General features: G+C 36.8%; 1 protein-coding gene across 4 annotated transcripts in view; it reads right to left on the reverse strand.

The window, feature by feature from the left end:
- Positions 1 to 2130: 2130 nt before the first annotated feature.
- LOC309835394 (serine/threonine-protein kinase Sgk3) overlaps positions 2131 to 17813 on the reverse strand; it is a 110825-nt gene continuing 95142 nt past the window's right edge. For 3 of the 4 annotated variants that reach the window (XM_082674837.1, XM_082674839.1, XM_082674836.1), the window contains 7 exons: positions 15781 to 15893; positions 15651 to 15687; positions 13785 to 13871; positions 11769 to 11864; positions 9689 to 9844; positions 6220 to 6309; positions 2131 to 2497 (listed from right to left, as the gene is read on the reverse strand). In XM_082674837.1, the coding sequence (XP_082530963.1) occupies positions 2327 to 2497; positions 6220 to 6309; positions 9689 to 9844; positions 11769 to 11864; positions 13785 to 13871; positions 15651 to 15687; positions 15781 to 15893 (750 nt within the window). In that variant the 3' untranslated portion in view covers positions 2131 to 2326. The remainder of the gene's footprint in view (positions 2498 to 6219; positions 6310 to 9688; positions 9845 to 11768; positions 11865 to 13784; positions 13872 to 15650; positions 15688 to 15780; positions 15894 to 17813) is intronic. The other variant, XM_082674838.1, reaches the window with a different exon arrangement.

Raw genomic sequence — 17813 nt, forward strand, 5'->3', positions numbered from 1 at the left:
GTTCAACTATTCAAAGGGCAAACCTTTTTCTAAAAGACTCAGCACGCTCTGAGAAAAAAAATAAACTTGAAACTTGGAAGAGATTTTGTTCCCTGAATATTAAACATGTCGGCCAATGATAATCTAGAAATTTCTATGTATACCCAGATATTTAGTTAAAATTTTATACTTCTCTCCCTTACATATACGAATAATTAGTTTGTAATGACTACTGTAAGCATCACCAATTTTAATTTAAAATAATGGCAGGGGGACTTCCCTGGTAGCGCAGTGGTTAAGAATCCGCCTGCCAATGCAGAGGACACGGGTTCGAGCCCTGGTCTGGGAAGATCCCACATGCTGTGGGGCAACTAAGCCTGTGCGCCACAACTGAGCCTGCACTCTAGAGCCCACGAGCCACAACTACCGAAGCCCGCGTGCCTAGAGCCCATGCTCCACAACAAGAGAAGCCACCACAATGAGAAGCCCGTGCGCCACAACAAAGAGTAGCCTCCACTCACTGGAACTACAGAAAGCCCACGCACAGCAACAAAGACCCAACGCAGCCAAAAATAAATAAATAAATATTTAAAAATAAAAAATAAACAAGATAAAATAATGGCAGGCATTAGATGATCATTAATCTTTTTGCTAGTTTTTATTATACTATATAAGATTTGTATTTCCTGTGATCTGAGAAACATCAATATTCTATTTAAAATTTGTTCTTAAAAATATACAATATTGCACTTTAATTTTTGGCAGTTTAATTAAGGAACAGCTGAGTAAAAAAAAATCATACAAGAAACTACAGTTTTTGTTTTATAATAAGCAAAGAGCTTTGTATAAAAGCAGAACTTACAGTAGTGCCAAATAAACAAAATATTTACAGTGTCGCTATTAAAGTCTTACCTCTAAAGGAAGATTCAGTGTATTGGATGCAAACATTACTAATCTAACAAAAGTACACTCTGCCTCCCTGCCTTCTGCTGAACAATTTTACGCTAAAGGGTATTCGTGTGAAAAGTTTTTGTAATTTCTTTCTCAAGAGAAAATACATGGAAAGTATGCTTGTTCCTGAAGCATCAAAACTGCGTCACTAAACTCTTTCACAGTTTCCTACAAGACCTGAAAAATCTCTAAACTAAAAATCAGAATCCCAAGGTAAGCGTGAGTTTTAGTTTTTCTGTAGATATTCTTTTTCACAATTACAAGTATACAAGTTAGTTGGTTTTTAGTATGATTTTAAGGTCAGCTTCCTGTACTTTTTCTAAGATACATAAGATACTGACTATGCATCTGCCTAAATTATTTTTAACTTTTGTTACATTGTAGTAAAACTGTATACATTTATACTGACCCATAATTTGCTATTCTACTTTTTAGTTCCCAATTAGGTAAATACTCTAGACAGTGCAATATTTTTTACTTATCAACCAATTAGGAAGACAGTTTTGAATAGCTATTTGCAAAAACAAATATCAAGATTTCGACCTACTTAACAATATATTAAATATTCAAAAGACCAAAAAGAACATAAATAAAATGTATTGGTAATATAAATACATGACACAGAGATATTCGCTTTTGGCACCGCCTTAAAAAACAAAATCCAGCAGTACTTTATTTCCCTTCAGAGCTTTGGGAATACTTAAAATTTCTAAATTTCTATTAAACTTTTACTTTTCCTCCAGAGGAAAAATAATTCATAAATTTGAACTGGTATTTCAAAAGCACAGGATTTCCTTTTGTTACTTCTTAATTTGATCTGCAGAATGGACAGTTACTCAAAGTGTTAGCTAGCAGCCAATGAGTTAACTATGCTTTTATATTTTAATCCTACCAAGAAATGATAATGTCAAACAGTGATTCATTATGGAAAGATATGGTTTCTTCTTAAACAACCATGTACCAATTGCATAGTTGTGATCTGAGAACTCAAAGTAGAGAGCTACGAAGGCATTAATGTATGTTAACTGAACTGAAACAGACTGTTAAAAAACAGTCTATCTTGGGTAGATGTTAGCATAAACCTAGAGGGAAAAAGAAACAGTCATTAGCAAAAAAGTTTTCTTTAAAAATAGGTTAATGCTAAGAACAGTAGCTTTTAAAATTTCTGTTTAAAAATAAGCTTAATAAACAAGAATACAAATTTTAATTCAAAACTTAGTTCTCTGAAATGCCCTATTTTCTCGCATACAGCAGAAAATACATTTTTCATAGTTTTTAACATTACATGTAAAAATGAGGCACTAGTTAAACATATTTGAATATATTCACACAAACAGGAGTTTCCATGTCATCTGTAGGCTTATATTTGCTCAATGGGTTCTTGATGGCAGACTGCTCACAAAAATAAGTCTTCTGAAGGAGGTGCGTAAGAGAAACCAACAAAGGCGTCGTCGGCCTCCAGTACGCTGGCGTTCACTATGGAATAGTCAGAAGACACACACACGGAATATGGAACTGTTTCTTCTGTAAACGCTGCATCAAAGTTCCTGATATCATCTGGTCCTGCCTAAAACGTCAAAAAGCATACTATTACTCACCTTACCTTACCTTACCTTTCTTCCCCTTACTTCAGTCCCTCATTAAAGCCCCTTCATGAATTTGTCTATTTATTCCTGGCAAGTCTTCCTACTCCATCAATGTCTTTGAAACATTTCCTGCTTTCCCCTTCCTGACTCTCATTATTCAGGTCCTTCTTACAGTTAGGGTTCTCGTTGTTGGCGGGGGAGGAAAGATAAGGGTGAGGAAGGCTAGCGTGACAGGGTCCTCGCCTATGTTAATTTGAATCTTGGTTCCGGCAACTGACCCACTTTCTCTCTACCCATCACCACCTCTAAATTTAGAAAAGGGGCTCAGGGAGGTTTTCAGGAGAAAATTTTGCATCTCCACTTCCATAAAATGCCTGACCATCCAGTTTCTCAATTCTGGGGAGGTTGAAGCCTTTTGATGAAGAAATGAAGGGACAGTAAGTAAAATTATGAAAGGTGACTCTTGTGTTACAGAGGTCATTCACTGAGCATTCGGCTGTGACACCCTTAGCTCTAGAGACCTAAAGGGACTGGAACCTGGGAAATGAAGCATAGTGGCTACTTAGGCTTGAAGGTAGCGGTCAATCTTCCTTCACGAATCTGATACAAGCTAATGGACTCTCCCCTTCCAATTTATTTACAGATTAAAACTGGGATACAGATTCAGGTGATTTACTCTTAAAGCCCATCTGTGAAGCTCTAGGTTATCTCTATTCTAAGAGGAAGGGAATCCTTAAAATGTTCAAGTCATCAAGTGTAACCGAGGTAAACAGGTTCAGAGCACATATATAAACCAAGGACACAGTTAGCCTGGTGGTCTACAAACAGCAGAGCAGAGACCAGGGAAATTCGGGACGCTAGATTCTTCCATATGAGAAATTCCCCAACAGAGGAGAAAGAATGCTAGGAATTATACTCATGTATATATAAAAAAGTCATCAGGACTTCCCTGGTGGCGCAGTGGTTAAGAATCCGCCTGCCAATGCAAGGGACGCAGGTTTGATCCCTGCTCTGGGAAGATTCTACATGCTGCGGAGCAACTAAGCTCGTGTGCCACAACTACTGAAAGCCTGAGCACCCTAGAGCCCATGTGCTGCAGCTACTGAGCCCAAACAGCACAACTACTGAAGCCTGTGCACTCTAGGGCCCACGTGCCACAACTACTGAAGCCTGTGTGCCACAACTACTGAAGCCTGCATGCCTAGAGCCCGTGCTCTGCAACAAGAGAAGCCACTGCAATGAGAAGCCCGCGCAATGCAATGAAGAGTAGCCCCCGCTCGCTGCAACTAGAGAAAGCCCGTGCACAGCAACGAAGACCCAACGCTGCCAAAAAAAAAAAAAAAAAAAAAAGTCATCAAATTCTCATTTATAACCTTAGAAGCAAGGGCACTGGAACAAGACTAAGGTTTGAATTCTGGCTGTGAAATTTGTTAGCTGTAATTCTTTATATAAACTACCCTATCTCTGTGAGCTTGTTTCCTCTTCTGTAAAATAAGAATACTGCCATCTACCTGTTAAGTTTACTGTGAGGACTGGATGCGTTAATACATAAAATTCCCAAAATTTGACACGCAGAAGGTGCTCAATAAATGATGAAAAATGTTCCTTCACTGGACTTTATAAACATTCTGTGAACGCCCTGATGGCTCCTGGCCAGTACTGAGAGGGATAAAACTGTACAACTTACGTTAAGAGTGAGAGAAGACTGTGTCTCCTTAAAGCACCTGAGCTCGAATTCTAGGTCTGCAATTTTAACTTTAAACTTCCGGCAAGTTATTTAACCCTTTCTGTGCCTAAGTTAACTCATCTGTATTACGTGGAAAATAACGGTACTATTTCGTAGGATAGCTGCCAGGCTTAAGTAGAAGGATACAAGTACTGAGGGCAGCATAGAAGCTCATTTTTTGATCTTTGTTTGTTACATGAGAAATGGCAACACGTTAGGGTTTTATCTTGCAATTCCTTAAATGTCGGTGAGTTAGAACATCTTTTAATATATTTAAAAAACCATCTGCATTTATTTTTCTGTAATTGAATATTTTGTGTCTTTTGTCCATGTTTCTACTGGTCGTGGTCTTTCTTCTCAATGACTTATAAGAATGCTTTATGTGTTAGGGAAATTTCTCCCAGTTTCTTCTTTGCAGTGTTTTTTTCATGCAGACATTTCTAAATTTTATGTGGTCAAATTTATCACTTTTTTCCTCTTACAGCTTCTCCGTTGCAGGTCTTGCTTTAAAAAGTTTAATTATTTGTAGACCAGCAGGGATCCAAACGTGGAGGTGCCTGACTCCTCTGAAGTCAACACTGTTTCCATTTTCAGTGTTGCTTAGACAGGGTCCCTAATGCTTTAATGAGCCTGATGACACGTTCATTTGAGGATAACTAAACTCAGTAAGACTTTCAATATAAAGGAGAAAATTCAATAATTCTTAAAGGTCCTGGGTTCCTACTGCAAATTCTAGAAATGAGGACAGAAATTATTGCCAATGGAGTCAGTTCTGAAACAGACACTTCTGGATGAGCTACATGAAATAAATCAGTCTACAAATATCGTTACATTTATAGTGTACAATATCACATCTATTAATTAATACCAGCTATCAGCAATGTACTGAAACTGACCTTGAATGAAATCTGAGTACACTAAATAATACTTTCCTGAAGTGATTTTCTTATCCTGTTCTAATTTTCTAAAAAAAGTGTTTCATGAGCTTCACAGCAACACCAAAAAATTTTAAATAAAAGAAAAACAAATTCAGCTATGATCGTGTAATCTCAAATCAGTCGATTTATATTCTCTTCCCATCCTTACCTGTTACTTTTACTGCTGTAATCTTATGTCACAAAAATGATAATTACCATGTTTTCATTTAACATTATAAGGATTTTCCAAGCATCTATTCATTTTATATTTATTATCATTATTATCATTTACTTAACAAGAAAAGGAAATAGAGAGTAAGAAAGCATAGAAAAAATAATGACTTTGGGATCAGATACAGATCTGAATCTCAGGTCTGCTACTTTTAACCAGCTACGTGACATCTCTGAGTTTTCATTTCTTCATTTATAAAACATGTATAATAAGAATAGTAATAGCAGTAACTTGGTAGCTTATTTGAGGCATAATTTACATGTTGTAATGCATAAAAATTATATACGCCTACATATAGGAAGCTATCATTAGTAACATCATTATTGGCCTTCTGATGATTTATTAATAATCTCTCTATCATTATATATTTATTTCCAAACATTTCAACATTGTTAATCCTTTAAGTAAAATGTTTCCATCAGATTTAACAAGTCAAACATTATTTGACTTTTTTTATATCAATCTAGAAAAAAATTGTGCGTTAGTGTTACTTAAAATGTCTGTTGGTTTATAGGTATGAAAATGATGCCTCACAGTTACTCTAATTTGCATTTTTTTAAACCTGTTGGGCTTTCTTACACATGCTCTTAAGAAGCACTTCACAATTACTTTTCTGGTAGATATTCTGATCAATCTAATGTAACTATAATCTTATGGGTCATCTTGAAGTTATCAGTTGTACTAGACATCCTGAGTGACATGTTTCATAAGTACTAGGTACTGATTCAATTTGATTCAGGTTAGATTTTGAGATCTATTGCTACAATTATGTTGAGCTACAGTTCTATAATTCACTATTTAGAAAGAAAGATTTGGATGTAAACATACCACATTAGGATTAAACGGTGGTGGAATCTTCTTTTGTACAAGATCAGTCCAGCTGAGTGATTCAAAAAAAGGATGATTCTGAATTTCAAGCTAGAATAGTAAAGAAACAGATTTTTTACTAATGCTGAAGAATGTATTAAGTACGCACTGAAGAATTTTATGAAACCGAACCATTTCTACTTTGTCCCTCAGAAGTTCTTTTTAGGGGCTTCCCTGGTGGCACAGGGGTTGAGAGTCCACCTGCCGATGCAGGGGACACGGGTTCGTGTCCCGGTCCTGGAAGATCCCATATGCCGCGGAACGGCTGGGCCCGTGAGCCATGGCCGCTTAGCCTGCACGTCCGGAGCCTGTGCTCCGCAACTGAGAGGTCACAACAGTGAGAGGCCCGTGTACTGCAAAAAAAAAGTTCTTTTTAGGACATGTTTATCTTACTCAATTTGGCCAAATGGTGTAGTGAAAAGACTCCCAGAGCAGACATGGGAGAGTTACTCAGAATGACGGATTTAAGTTACATCCTCTTCACAGTCATTGTTTCCTCACAGGTACAGTGGGTTAACATTTCTGCCCTAGATATTTCATAGGTTGCTTCAAGAATCATTGGAAAATATGGAAAAGAATAAAGCACTACATAGGTACAAAGAATTATTATTACTGAAAGGGGAGGTAAAGATGTTAAATGAGAGTTTTTTACACAGTGGGGCAGGGGTAAAATCAAGGTGACAAGCTCTACTACCAAAAATGATTCCACTCTGGGCTGCTACTGTCAAAAGTCGGCACAGTATTGATGCTAGCTTTTCTTCCTACAAGGAGGCATGAGAGTGTATAAAAAGTAGGATCCAACCTAGTTTGATGGGTTTAAAAAGGCTTCTCAGAGAAAGTGGTATCTGACCAGAGTTCTGGAAGATAAGTAAGAAGTAGGCAGACAAAAAAGAATGAGGGGAGAACATTCCAAGCAGAATACAAAGGGCCTGAGGCGGCAAAGAGCTTAGTTCGGCCAAGAAAATGAGAGCCCCATATGGCTGCGGTATAGGAAAGGATTGGGATTGTCACACAAAGAGGATCTCAAGAGGTAAATGGGCTCATCACACTGGGTCTATGCTAGGAATTTTGGATTTTATTCTAGGGTCATTGGACTCCATCAAGGAGTTTTAGGAAGGGTAATGTCACAAATGTGGGGGTTTTTTTTGTTTGTTTGCTTCTTTAAGATGACTCTGACTAATGGGAGAATGGACTGGGGAGTCATGATGAGAAAAAGGAAAACACCTACTATCGTGGCCAAACAGAAGATGACAATGCGAGGAAAAGAGTGGTAGCAGTGGGAGCAGAGAGAGGTGTCTGGATACGGGAAAGATCTAGGAGGCAAATATACTAGGTTCTGGCTGTTTGTTGAATACGGAAGAAAGGAAGAGAGAAGAGTCAGGAATGACTCTCAGATTTCTGGCCCGAAGAGCACAGAAGGAAGACAGCAAGGATTCAATTATGAACATGCTGAACTCTCCAGAATCCACGTGGTGGTGTTGAACAGGCAGGTACTCTTTGAGTTAGAGCTCACTAGAGAGGGGTCTAGACTGAAGATATAAATGTCAGATGAAGACACAACCAAAGCCATAGGGACAACTGAGATTGTCCAGGGAGAGAGCAACAGAAGAAACAAGGGTCTGGGGCCAGCCATAAGGAACTGCAACACTTAAAAGTCAGGGTGAAGAGGAGGAGCTTACAGAAGAGATTCTGGAGGAGGGCTCAGAAATATAGAGGAAAGCACGAGAGGAGTGTGTGCTCCTGCAGAAGCCCAGGAGAGGGCTGGAAGTTGAAATGCTGCTGAGAATGCAATCTGAGGAACAGAAGTACTCGACAATCCTAGTAGCTGTTGTGGGGTAGACTGAGAAATGAGAAGAGACTGGAAAAGGGAGAATGAATATAGAACTTTTCAACTTGGTTTTCTTTTTCTTTTTCTTTTTTTTGTGGTACGCGGGCCTCTCACTGTTGTGGCCTCTCCTGTTGCGGAGCACAGGCTCCGGACGCGCAGGCTCCGCGGCACGTGGGATCTTCCCAGACCGGGGCACGAACCCGTGTCCCCTGCATCGGCAGGCGGACTGTCAACCACTGCGCCACCAGGGAAGCCCCAACTTGGTTTTCAAGTTGAAAACTTTCAAACTATTCCCTTGGCTATGAAGGGAGAAAGAGACAGTATTGGAGGATCCAGGACAAAAGAGAGCAGTTATCTGTGCAGAAAAAAGCATGCACAAGGGTTCCTTGCAAGGGGTCAGGATCCAGGAAAGGCAGAAACCGACCTTTTCCACTATACTAGGAAGAAGGAAACAATTGGGGCAGGTGCATGTAGGTCTGCGAATCTGACAGCAGGAAGCTGAGTGAGTTCTGCTCTGCTGATTCTATTTTCCCTATAAAATATCAATAGAAGGCAAGACATCTGGTAAAAGTGAAGAAGAAAAGGAATCTGGAAATTTGGAGAGAAGGTCTAAAATAGTTAATACACAGAGTAGGAGCATAAACTGGAGAAGCACTGAGGAGACTAATGACTAGACTTCACAGCACTTCCAATATTCCCAGTTGTGCAACTCTCATCAGCACTGTTCAGCAGCCCAGGGGTGACAGCTGGATTCATCTAGGGTTGCAATTTCTGCCAGTGAATTCAACAAAAGGACCAAGAGACAAGGAGGTATGGAGCATTGGCAAGATTGCCCTGAAAAAATGGACTCTGGAGTCCAAGCTAGAGAGAAAACTGGACAGAGCTACCTGCTGCACTGGGGAGTGCAGGAGGGGAAAAGCAGCAGCAGACGAGTTTATTATTCACAGCTCAAGTTCAAGACTGGTAAAGAGCCCCCAAAAATTCCTGAGAAATTTTAATGAATTTTCATTAAAATTTCAAAGTTCATGTTCCTCAGTAGTTCATGAATTCACTAACATAACACTGGTAACTGCACTAGCAATTAAATTACCCTGATTTGAAGGAAAAAAAAAAAAAAAGCAAACCTGCAGATCCCGTAATTATTTCAAGGAGGTGTCACATTTAAATTCTCAGGAAAAAAAGTGATTTAATGACAGTTCAAGCAAAAGGTATTACCTCATGCAGTCAGAAGGCACTTACATTCTTGTTAAACAAAATGATCTAAAAGTTTAGGCAATCAAAAAATGCATGCCACACATTTTTTTTAGAAGGGGGTAGGAAATTCTAATAAATAATAGGATATGAAAGCTGGATATGGGGGATGAAAAGGACAGGATCAAATTGTTATGAAGATCAAATGAAAAAAATGCTTGTACAGGAGCTTTAAACACTGTACAGTTCTATATAAACACTGGTGAAAATTGTTGGAGCAAGCATGCTTCTTTTTCATGGTGCTATTCTTTAAGAGCTGCATTCATTCCATTAAATACCACATAAAATAAGGATTTATCTTCAAATTATAAATAAGCTTAATAAAGAGGATACTGGGAAAGATGTACATACGAAGTCTTCTTTGGCACCGAGTCGGTTTTGCCTGTCTTTTTCTAGGAGTTCTTCCAGAATTGACCAGGCTGTAAGGCTCACTCCTGGCCTCAAACTTAGGGGCTTGTGAAGAATATTGTCATACATTTCAGCAACATCTCGGCAATAAAAAGGAGGCTGGGGGTGGGGGGGAGAGGAGAAAGTTAGTACTAATTGAATTATGCACAGATGGGGTTAAAATAGTTAGATTTGGCCTTGATGTACAAAGAGCAGTCTGGCTGCACAAGTACAGAAAAGCACAGGCCTCTTTGGGTGTATGAAAATCTACAGTGTGGCTTTCCATGTGAAGAGATTTTAAAACCCAGCGTGCTATAGAGCTTAATACATGTTCACTAAATGAATTAGGGTCAGTTTGTTCAATAACTCCTGCAGAGAGGTGTAAATTGTATATAAGTTGCAATAGGATCTGCTTTAAAGAAAACCACTACCAACCTCATCATTAGGCATAATGATAGAATTACTGGAAATAGAAATTCAACACAGATCAAACAAATAACTTCTTGAGACCTGGGAATAAACTAATTTAAAAAGATTTCTAGTGGAGATGGAGACCTAACCTGTGGCAGTGACAGTGTCCTGCAGAATTAAAATTTTACTCTCACAGCTTAAAGACCTGAGGTACAGCTCCAACATGAAAATTAGCCAGTTAATTTTTGAGTTACAAGTTTAAAGTAAAAATAATTTTTAAAGTTAAGGGAGTTACAAGCTTGTTATTTTTTTCTTTTGTATAGGAAAGAAAAACTTCATTTTTTAACATCTAATTTTATTTTTAAATTGTTAATATAAGTCTCATTTATGAAGTGTGTGTTTCAAATGTTCCCTTTTGAATCAATTACATTCTATATGCAATGATAATATTTTATACTTTCAAAGTCCTCTAAAGAAATACAAAGGATTTGGAAATATCAGGCTGACGAATCCCCAACACTTAAAAAAAGTAAGGTATAAAGTGGTTATCAGGTCTTCTAAGTCACCAGCATAAACAGAAAACTAGATCTTTTAACAAGCAGATCATGGTCAAGGGCAAAGAAGAGACAGCATTGGCTGTCATTAGGAATCTATCATTCAAAGTTAGCAACATGAGACAAAAGATGCTCTAAAACATACCTCAGGAACTGAATTTCACTGAGACCACCCCCATTTTCAGGGGAAACACACACACACACATACACATACAGAGCAAAACAAAAAAGCCAAGATCAGCTCAAGTCTCAGCAGACGGCAGATTTAGCTTAGTGGGAGCAGCAGTGTGGGCGATGAGAGCCTGGTCACCACCCTGAGGCTGCTGGCCACTGACGGGCCCACAAAGGGAACCTAAAAACTATTCTGAATGTTTAAAAAAGCCTAAAAGAAAAACATACATTATTCCTGCAAGGATATGTAAACTAATTAAAGTGCCTAAAATTGTTTGCTTTTGGTTGGAATGATATTAACTCAATGTAGTAAAACAATTTGACTCGTTAATCAGAAGCTCTGGCTAACTGTGTCTTTAATTAATAAAAACTGGGGAAACTGATTACACAGCACACATCACTTTTTTCCAATGAAATATTTACGACATGATGTTTATGATAAAGGGAATAAAGGGTTCCCAGTAATAAAAAAAAAGCAGAGCACCAGTATACTTATTAAATCCTATAAAAACAAAATACGAGGCAAAACCAAAAGGTATTATTATCTTCTGAGAAATAAAATCTTTTTCTTTTCATCTGTTTGAAATTAGGCAGAATGACTGGAGCAAACTGAATGAAAGTGGGTAATTTTAATGTTACAACTTGGTGTCTATTTCTTAAAAATGTAGTGGGATGAGAACATTTGAAGTAGTGATTAGTATGATAGAGAAACACTTATAAAAAATTAGTAAGAAAATGGAAAGTTTTTCTTTTTTGTTCATATCCCTAATGTGATTTTGGATTCATTTAACCAGGTTACTACTGTTCTGTTAGTGTTATCTAAGTGTCCACGAGACTACTGAAAGAAAGAGAAAACCGAAATCACTTTTAACATACTAGAATCATAATGACAGAGGAGAAATACATACCAATCCATACAGCATTTCATACAGAACAGCACCAAGGCACCACCAATCTACAGTATTGTCATAGGGCTGTTTTCTGATTACTTCAGGTGCTAGGTACTATAAAAAAGATTAAATATTAGAGCAACTCAATAAATAGTTGAAGACAAAATCTAGGAATAATTGAGAAATTTAATAAATTTTAGGTGTAATATCACACTAAATTAAACACGTTATCTAGATTTTCAGTGGGTTGGGTATATTCTATACCAGGGGTTCTTGGGTGGCACTAGTCTTCAGAATCAACTGGAGTAATTTTCAAAATACACATATTCAAGCATTTCTCCCCAGAAACTGTGATGTAGTTAAGACAAATAGAGGCCAACAAATGTACAAACTGTAATACTAAGTAGGTAAAGTAGGTATTTTTGGGGGGGGGGAGCGGGGGGAGTCTTTCTCAAAATTAATTTTAGAAATTCTTACGGCCATTATTCATAATTGATTCTCCTGAAAGAAAGAATTTTTAGTGTGGCAATTACAATTCATTTTTTTCTTTTTATTGAAAGAAAAAAGAATAAATTGCATTCTTATTTAAGAATTACAATAGCAATTCTTTAACATGTTATTTAGAAAAGTTGCTTAAGTTATTATATGGCTATTTACATTTCAAATTGTAAAAAATTTAAACATTATCATTTCACACATATAAATGGTGAATTTGAATTTTAGATTCCAAAATACATATTTCCTCTTCCCACATGAAATATATATAAGGAAATATATTCTTAAGCTTTTTTATGTGATCCAAAGAAATGGCAACATATATAAAAAGGGTTTAATAATTTCTGATCATATTTAGGTTTAGATGACCAAAAAAACCTTCTATTTCCCTTCTAAAAATTACAGGACTTAAAGATTTTGTTAACTATTAAATGAATATACATCCATGAAAAAAGTTTCTTCATACATAAACCAAAATAGAATTATTACAAATATATACAAGAGCTAGGGTTAGATTAGCGAGAAAAAGGAAGAAAAAATACATTTCAAAGTAAATAGTTGTACTTATAGATACTTTAAGTTTCTCATCTTGATTAGAAATCTGATGTGAGCTATTTTATCACACATTTTTAACATATTTGCAATTACTCCACAATCTTAATTACTCTTAATTAATTGCAATTAAGATCACAATTAATATTTTAAAATTAGAACACTTTAAACGTATGTATGTGTGAAGTTAGAATAACAAGGCTTTCACATAAATTTTAAGGATTATTATTACTGTCTCAAATAGAAAGATACATTTTCTGCTAGTTAAAATGATTAGAGAATAGGATGTTCTGGTTAATAAATTCTGATTTGTAATTTTTTCACCCATATCCACTGCTTTATTTTCTTCCATTGAACAATTTTTATTATAAAATATTTTAACCATACAAAAAGTATAAAAATATAACAGAAACCAATAGTGCTGCCACCCAAATATAGTCAATGTTAACATTTTGCCATATTTGCTTTAGCTTATTTCTTTTAAAAAACAGCTTTATTACGATATTCACATACCATGCCATTCACCCACTTAAAGTATACAATTCAATGGCTGTTAATATATTCACAGAGTTGTCCTAACATTAACTCAATTAATTTTTGGACATTTTCATCACTGATTCATGATTGTTTTGTTGTTTTAAGAATTAGAAATGTAATCAAATGTTTGAAGAAATCTAAGGTAAACTTTTAACATTAAAAACAAGTAAGCATAATTCATCTTTGTTGGGTTATCTGTGGTATCTCAAAATCACAGTTAAAAAAATATCAACTATCAATAAACTTTAAATGTTCAGAAGGGATGATTATCAGATATTTCCAGCTGGCTGGAAGCTGAAAATATTTTTACTCTTCTGATTTCAAATTTTATATATACAAATTTTATATAAAAATTTTATATAAATTTTATATATTCAAATTTTATATATACAATTTGTGATTCATTTTAGCATTTTATACATGAGTACATGAATGAGACATATATCTTACCTCTGGTGTCCCACAAAATGTTGTTGTGGTGTCAGAAATAGCAATTCCTTCTTTACAAAGCCCAAAATCTGTTAAGACAACATGTCCCTGACAAATACAGGGGCAGTAAGATAAAAGAATGCATGGACATAAATTGACACTTATTAAAACCATTGGATTTTGAAATAATCATAGATTAAAAGGAAATTGCAAAAACAGTACAGAGTTCCATGTCCCCTTCCCCCATCTTCCCCCAATGCTGACATCTTATATAACTGTAGTAGTGTCAAAATCAGGAAACTGACTTTGGTATAATACTGATAACTAGACTGCCAACTTTATTCAGTTTTTGCTATTTTACATGCACGTATTTGTGTGTGTGTATGTGTAGCCCTATGCAATAGAGACGTATAGATTCGTGTAACTACCACCACGATCAGACAGAGAATGTCCATCATCCCAAAGGAACAAAGGAACTCTCTCTCATGCTACTCCTTTATCTTTGAACTCCCCTATTCCCTCAGTCCCTGTCCCCTTGCAACCACTAATCTGTTCTCCATCTCCATAGTTTTGACATTTCGAGAATGTTATCTAATGGAATCGTGCAGTGTGGAACTGAGTCCACTTTGAGGTGGACTCTATGCCACTAAGCATAACAACACAAAAATCGTAACTAGTAAATGGAACGTAATGAAACTTAAAACCTTTTGCACAGCAAAGGAAACCATAAACAAGACGAAAAGACAACCCTAGAATGGGAGAAAATATTTGCAAACGAAGCAACTGATAAAGGATTAACCTCCAAAATATACAAGCACCTCATGCAGCTCAATGTCAAAAAAACAAACAACCCAATCCAAAAATGGGCAGAAGACCTAAATAGACGTTTCTCCAAAGAAGATATACAGATTGCCAACACACACATGAAAGGATGCTCAACGTCACTAATCATTAGAGAAATGCAAATCAAAAACTACAATGAGGTATCACCTCACACTGGTCAGAATAGCCATCATCAAAAAGCCTACAAACAATAAATGCTGGAGAGGGTGTGGAGAAAAGGGAACCCTCTTGCACTGTTGTTGGGAAGGTAAATTGATACAGCCACTATGGAGAACAGTATGGAGGTTCCTTAAAAAACTAAAAATAGAACTACCATACGACCCAGCAATCCCACTACTGGGCATATACCCTGAGAAAACCATAATTCATAAAGAGTCATGTACCACAATGTTCACTGCAGCACTATTTACAATAGCTAGGACATGGAAGCAACCTAAGTGTCCACGGACAGATGAATGGATAAAGAAGATGTGGCACATATATACAATGGAATATTAATCAGCCATAAAAAGAAATGAAATTCAGTTATTTGTAGTGAGGTGGATGGACCTAGAGTCTGTCATAGAGTGACGTTAAGTCCGAAAGAGAAAAACAAATACCATATGCTAACACATATATATGGAATCTAAAACAAAAACAAAAACAAAAAAAAGGTTCTGAAGAACCTAAGGGCAGGACAGGAATAAAGACGCAGATGTAGACACCAGACTTGAGGACACAGGGAGGGGGGAGGGTAAGCTGGGACAAAGTGAGAGAGTGGCATAGACATATACACACTACCAAATGTAGAATAGATGGCTGGTGGGAAGCAGCTGAATAGCACAGGGAGATCAGCTTGGTGCTTTGTGACCACCTAGAGGGGTGGGATAGGGAGGGTGGGAGGGAGACGCAAGATGGAGGGGATATGGGGATATGTGTATATGTATAGCTGATTTATTTTGTTATACAGCAGAAGCTAACGCACCATTGTAGAGCAATTATACTCCAATAAAGATGTTGAAAAAAAAATCATGCACTAGTAGATTTTTAAAAGACAATACTTACTACTGAATCCAAAAGAATATTTTCTGGTTTCAAGTCTCTATCGAATTAAAAGGAAAGAAAAGGAAACCTGAATATGAACTGAAATAAAATAATAAAAAGACATTTTAGAAGTGAAATTTTAAAAATTTACCTGTACACTATTTTGATGGAGTGCAAATAACCCAATGCACTGGCAATTTCAGCAGCATAAAACCTAGCTCTGTGTTCAGGAAAGGACCGTTCTCTTTGTAAGTGAAAAAACAGCTGTAAAATTGAAAAAAAAAAAAAAAAAGAATATTAAGATCATTCACACATAAAGTGAAACAAATATATTCTAAAAATACAAAAACAGGATTTATTTTTGTTACTTTGAACGTGAGATAAAAATGCACCGCAGCACAGAACCGTGACTCCCCCTTGCCTATGTATCCCCTCCACCTGGCAATCATGCTCTCTTCAACCACAAATCTTTCCCTATCTGTGCTTACTGCTCGCTCATCTCCCATGTACCCCTCAATCCTCAGTGTGGCAGTATCCTCATACCACTCCAGGCAACCTCCCTAGAAAAAATTATTAATGGAGACCAATGATTTTGATACTGCCATGTAATTATCTTACTGGGCCTTTTTTGACTGTTCTTTCATTTGAAAAAACCAAACACTATTTAGAGATCGTAAACTAGTGGCTGGAAGATCAAATCTAACCCACAGATATAATTTGTTTGAACCAAAGAATGTTTTCAGAAAAATCTAAAATAATTGGTAACATTTAAAAACTGGGAAATTTTTTTTTTTGGTTAAAATTCATAGTTTTGGTTTCTTCTGGGGAAAAAAAAAGGGTGGGGGGAGATCTGCACCATTAAGCCTAAATTCAATATGGTAGCAACTGGCTGGAGATCATTGGCAGCTGGACTCTCCAGTTCATTTCTTACACTTCCTCCCTAACTTTCAATGTATTTTTCACAACCTGTTCTCTAGTCATCAGGTTACCTGCCTAGGCAAAGTTTGCTCTAGGTCCTTACTCTAAGTCTTTGGACTTCTAAAACAACAATCTCTCGTTGGGGGCTTTCTTCTACCTTGGACAGTTCCATCTCCGCTCCTTTCTGGGCCCTTCTGCTGCAGGGATTGACAAATTGTCTGTCCTAGGTTTCTCCACTGTTATTCTTTCTCTGGATACCTTCCCAGGCAACTTAATCCATTCCAATGATTTTAACCACCACTCTATGTTGATGTCTCTCGTGTGGACAGCCCTCTGCTTGGAGCTTCTACTGCAAAAATCTGCTGCCTGCTGCTCTTTCTTGAATATTTAACAAGCCAACAAATTCAATTTGTCTAACCCAGAGCCCCTGGTCTTCTCTTACGGACTTACTGCCACTGCTGTATTGTCTCATTTAATGATATCACCTTCTACCCAGCCCTCTAAACCATGGGAGGCAGCAAGGTAAAGTGGAAATAGATTTTCAAACTGAAAATCTAGCTGATCAGCCTTGGGTTCAAACCTTTTTGTGTGTAATTCATTTAACTTCTTTGATTTTCAAAGATTGTCCCCAATTTTTTCTTAGCCTCTTCTGAAAGGTGATGGTGAAGATCAGTTACAATAGATCGTGACAGAGTAGATAAATGGGGCTCACCTGGGATTCACCTCTACTGCTCCTTTACCCTTAGTCCCTATATCCAAAATATGAATAAATTCTTCTGTTTTTATCTCTTATTTATTTATGGGACACTCCCCCCTTTTAACCATTACCACTGCTTTTATTAGCTGCAGCTTACTCTACTGTAATACTTTATTTATTGACCTTCTGATCACATCTGTCTAATACACTACTACTGATGAAAATTACCCCAAATGAAAATCTGATCATTCACTAATAACAGCTAACAACCACTGCTTACTAAATCAAAGGTACTATGCTAAAGACTATATGCTTGTATTATTCAATCCACCCACCTATTTTGAAGTAGGAATTGATGAGGAAGCTGAGACTCAGAAAGGCTTGTTTACATGCCCAGTATCATAAAACTTATTTGTTTATACTCTACCTGACTCCAAAACAGATCTGAAGTAGTATACAAAGATAAATATCACAGGTCAAGGTTAAAATGCAAATATGAACATTGGGGGGCAAATAACAGTAATAATAGGAAACACATAATGAAATCACACTCCTCTTGCCTCTGTCCT

This window comes from Grampus griseus (genome assembly GCF_964374135.1).
Source record: "Grampus griseus genome assembly, chromosome: 17".
NCBI lineage: Eukaryota > Metazoa > Chordata > Mammalia > Artiodactyla > Delphinidae > Grampus > Grampus griseus.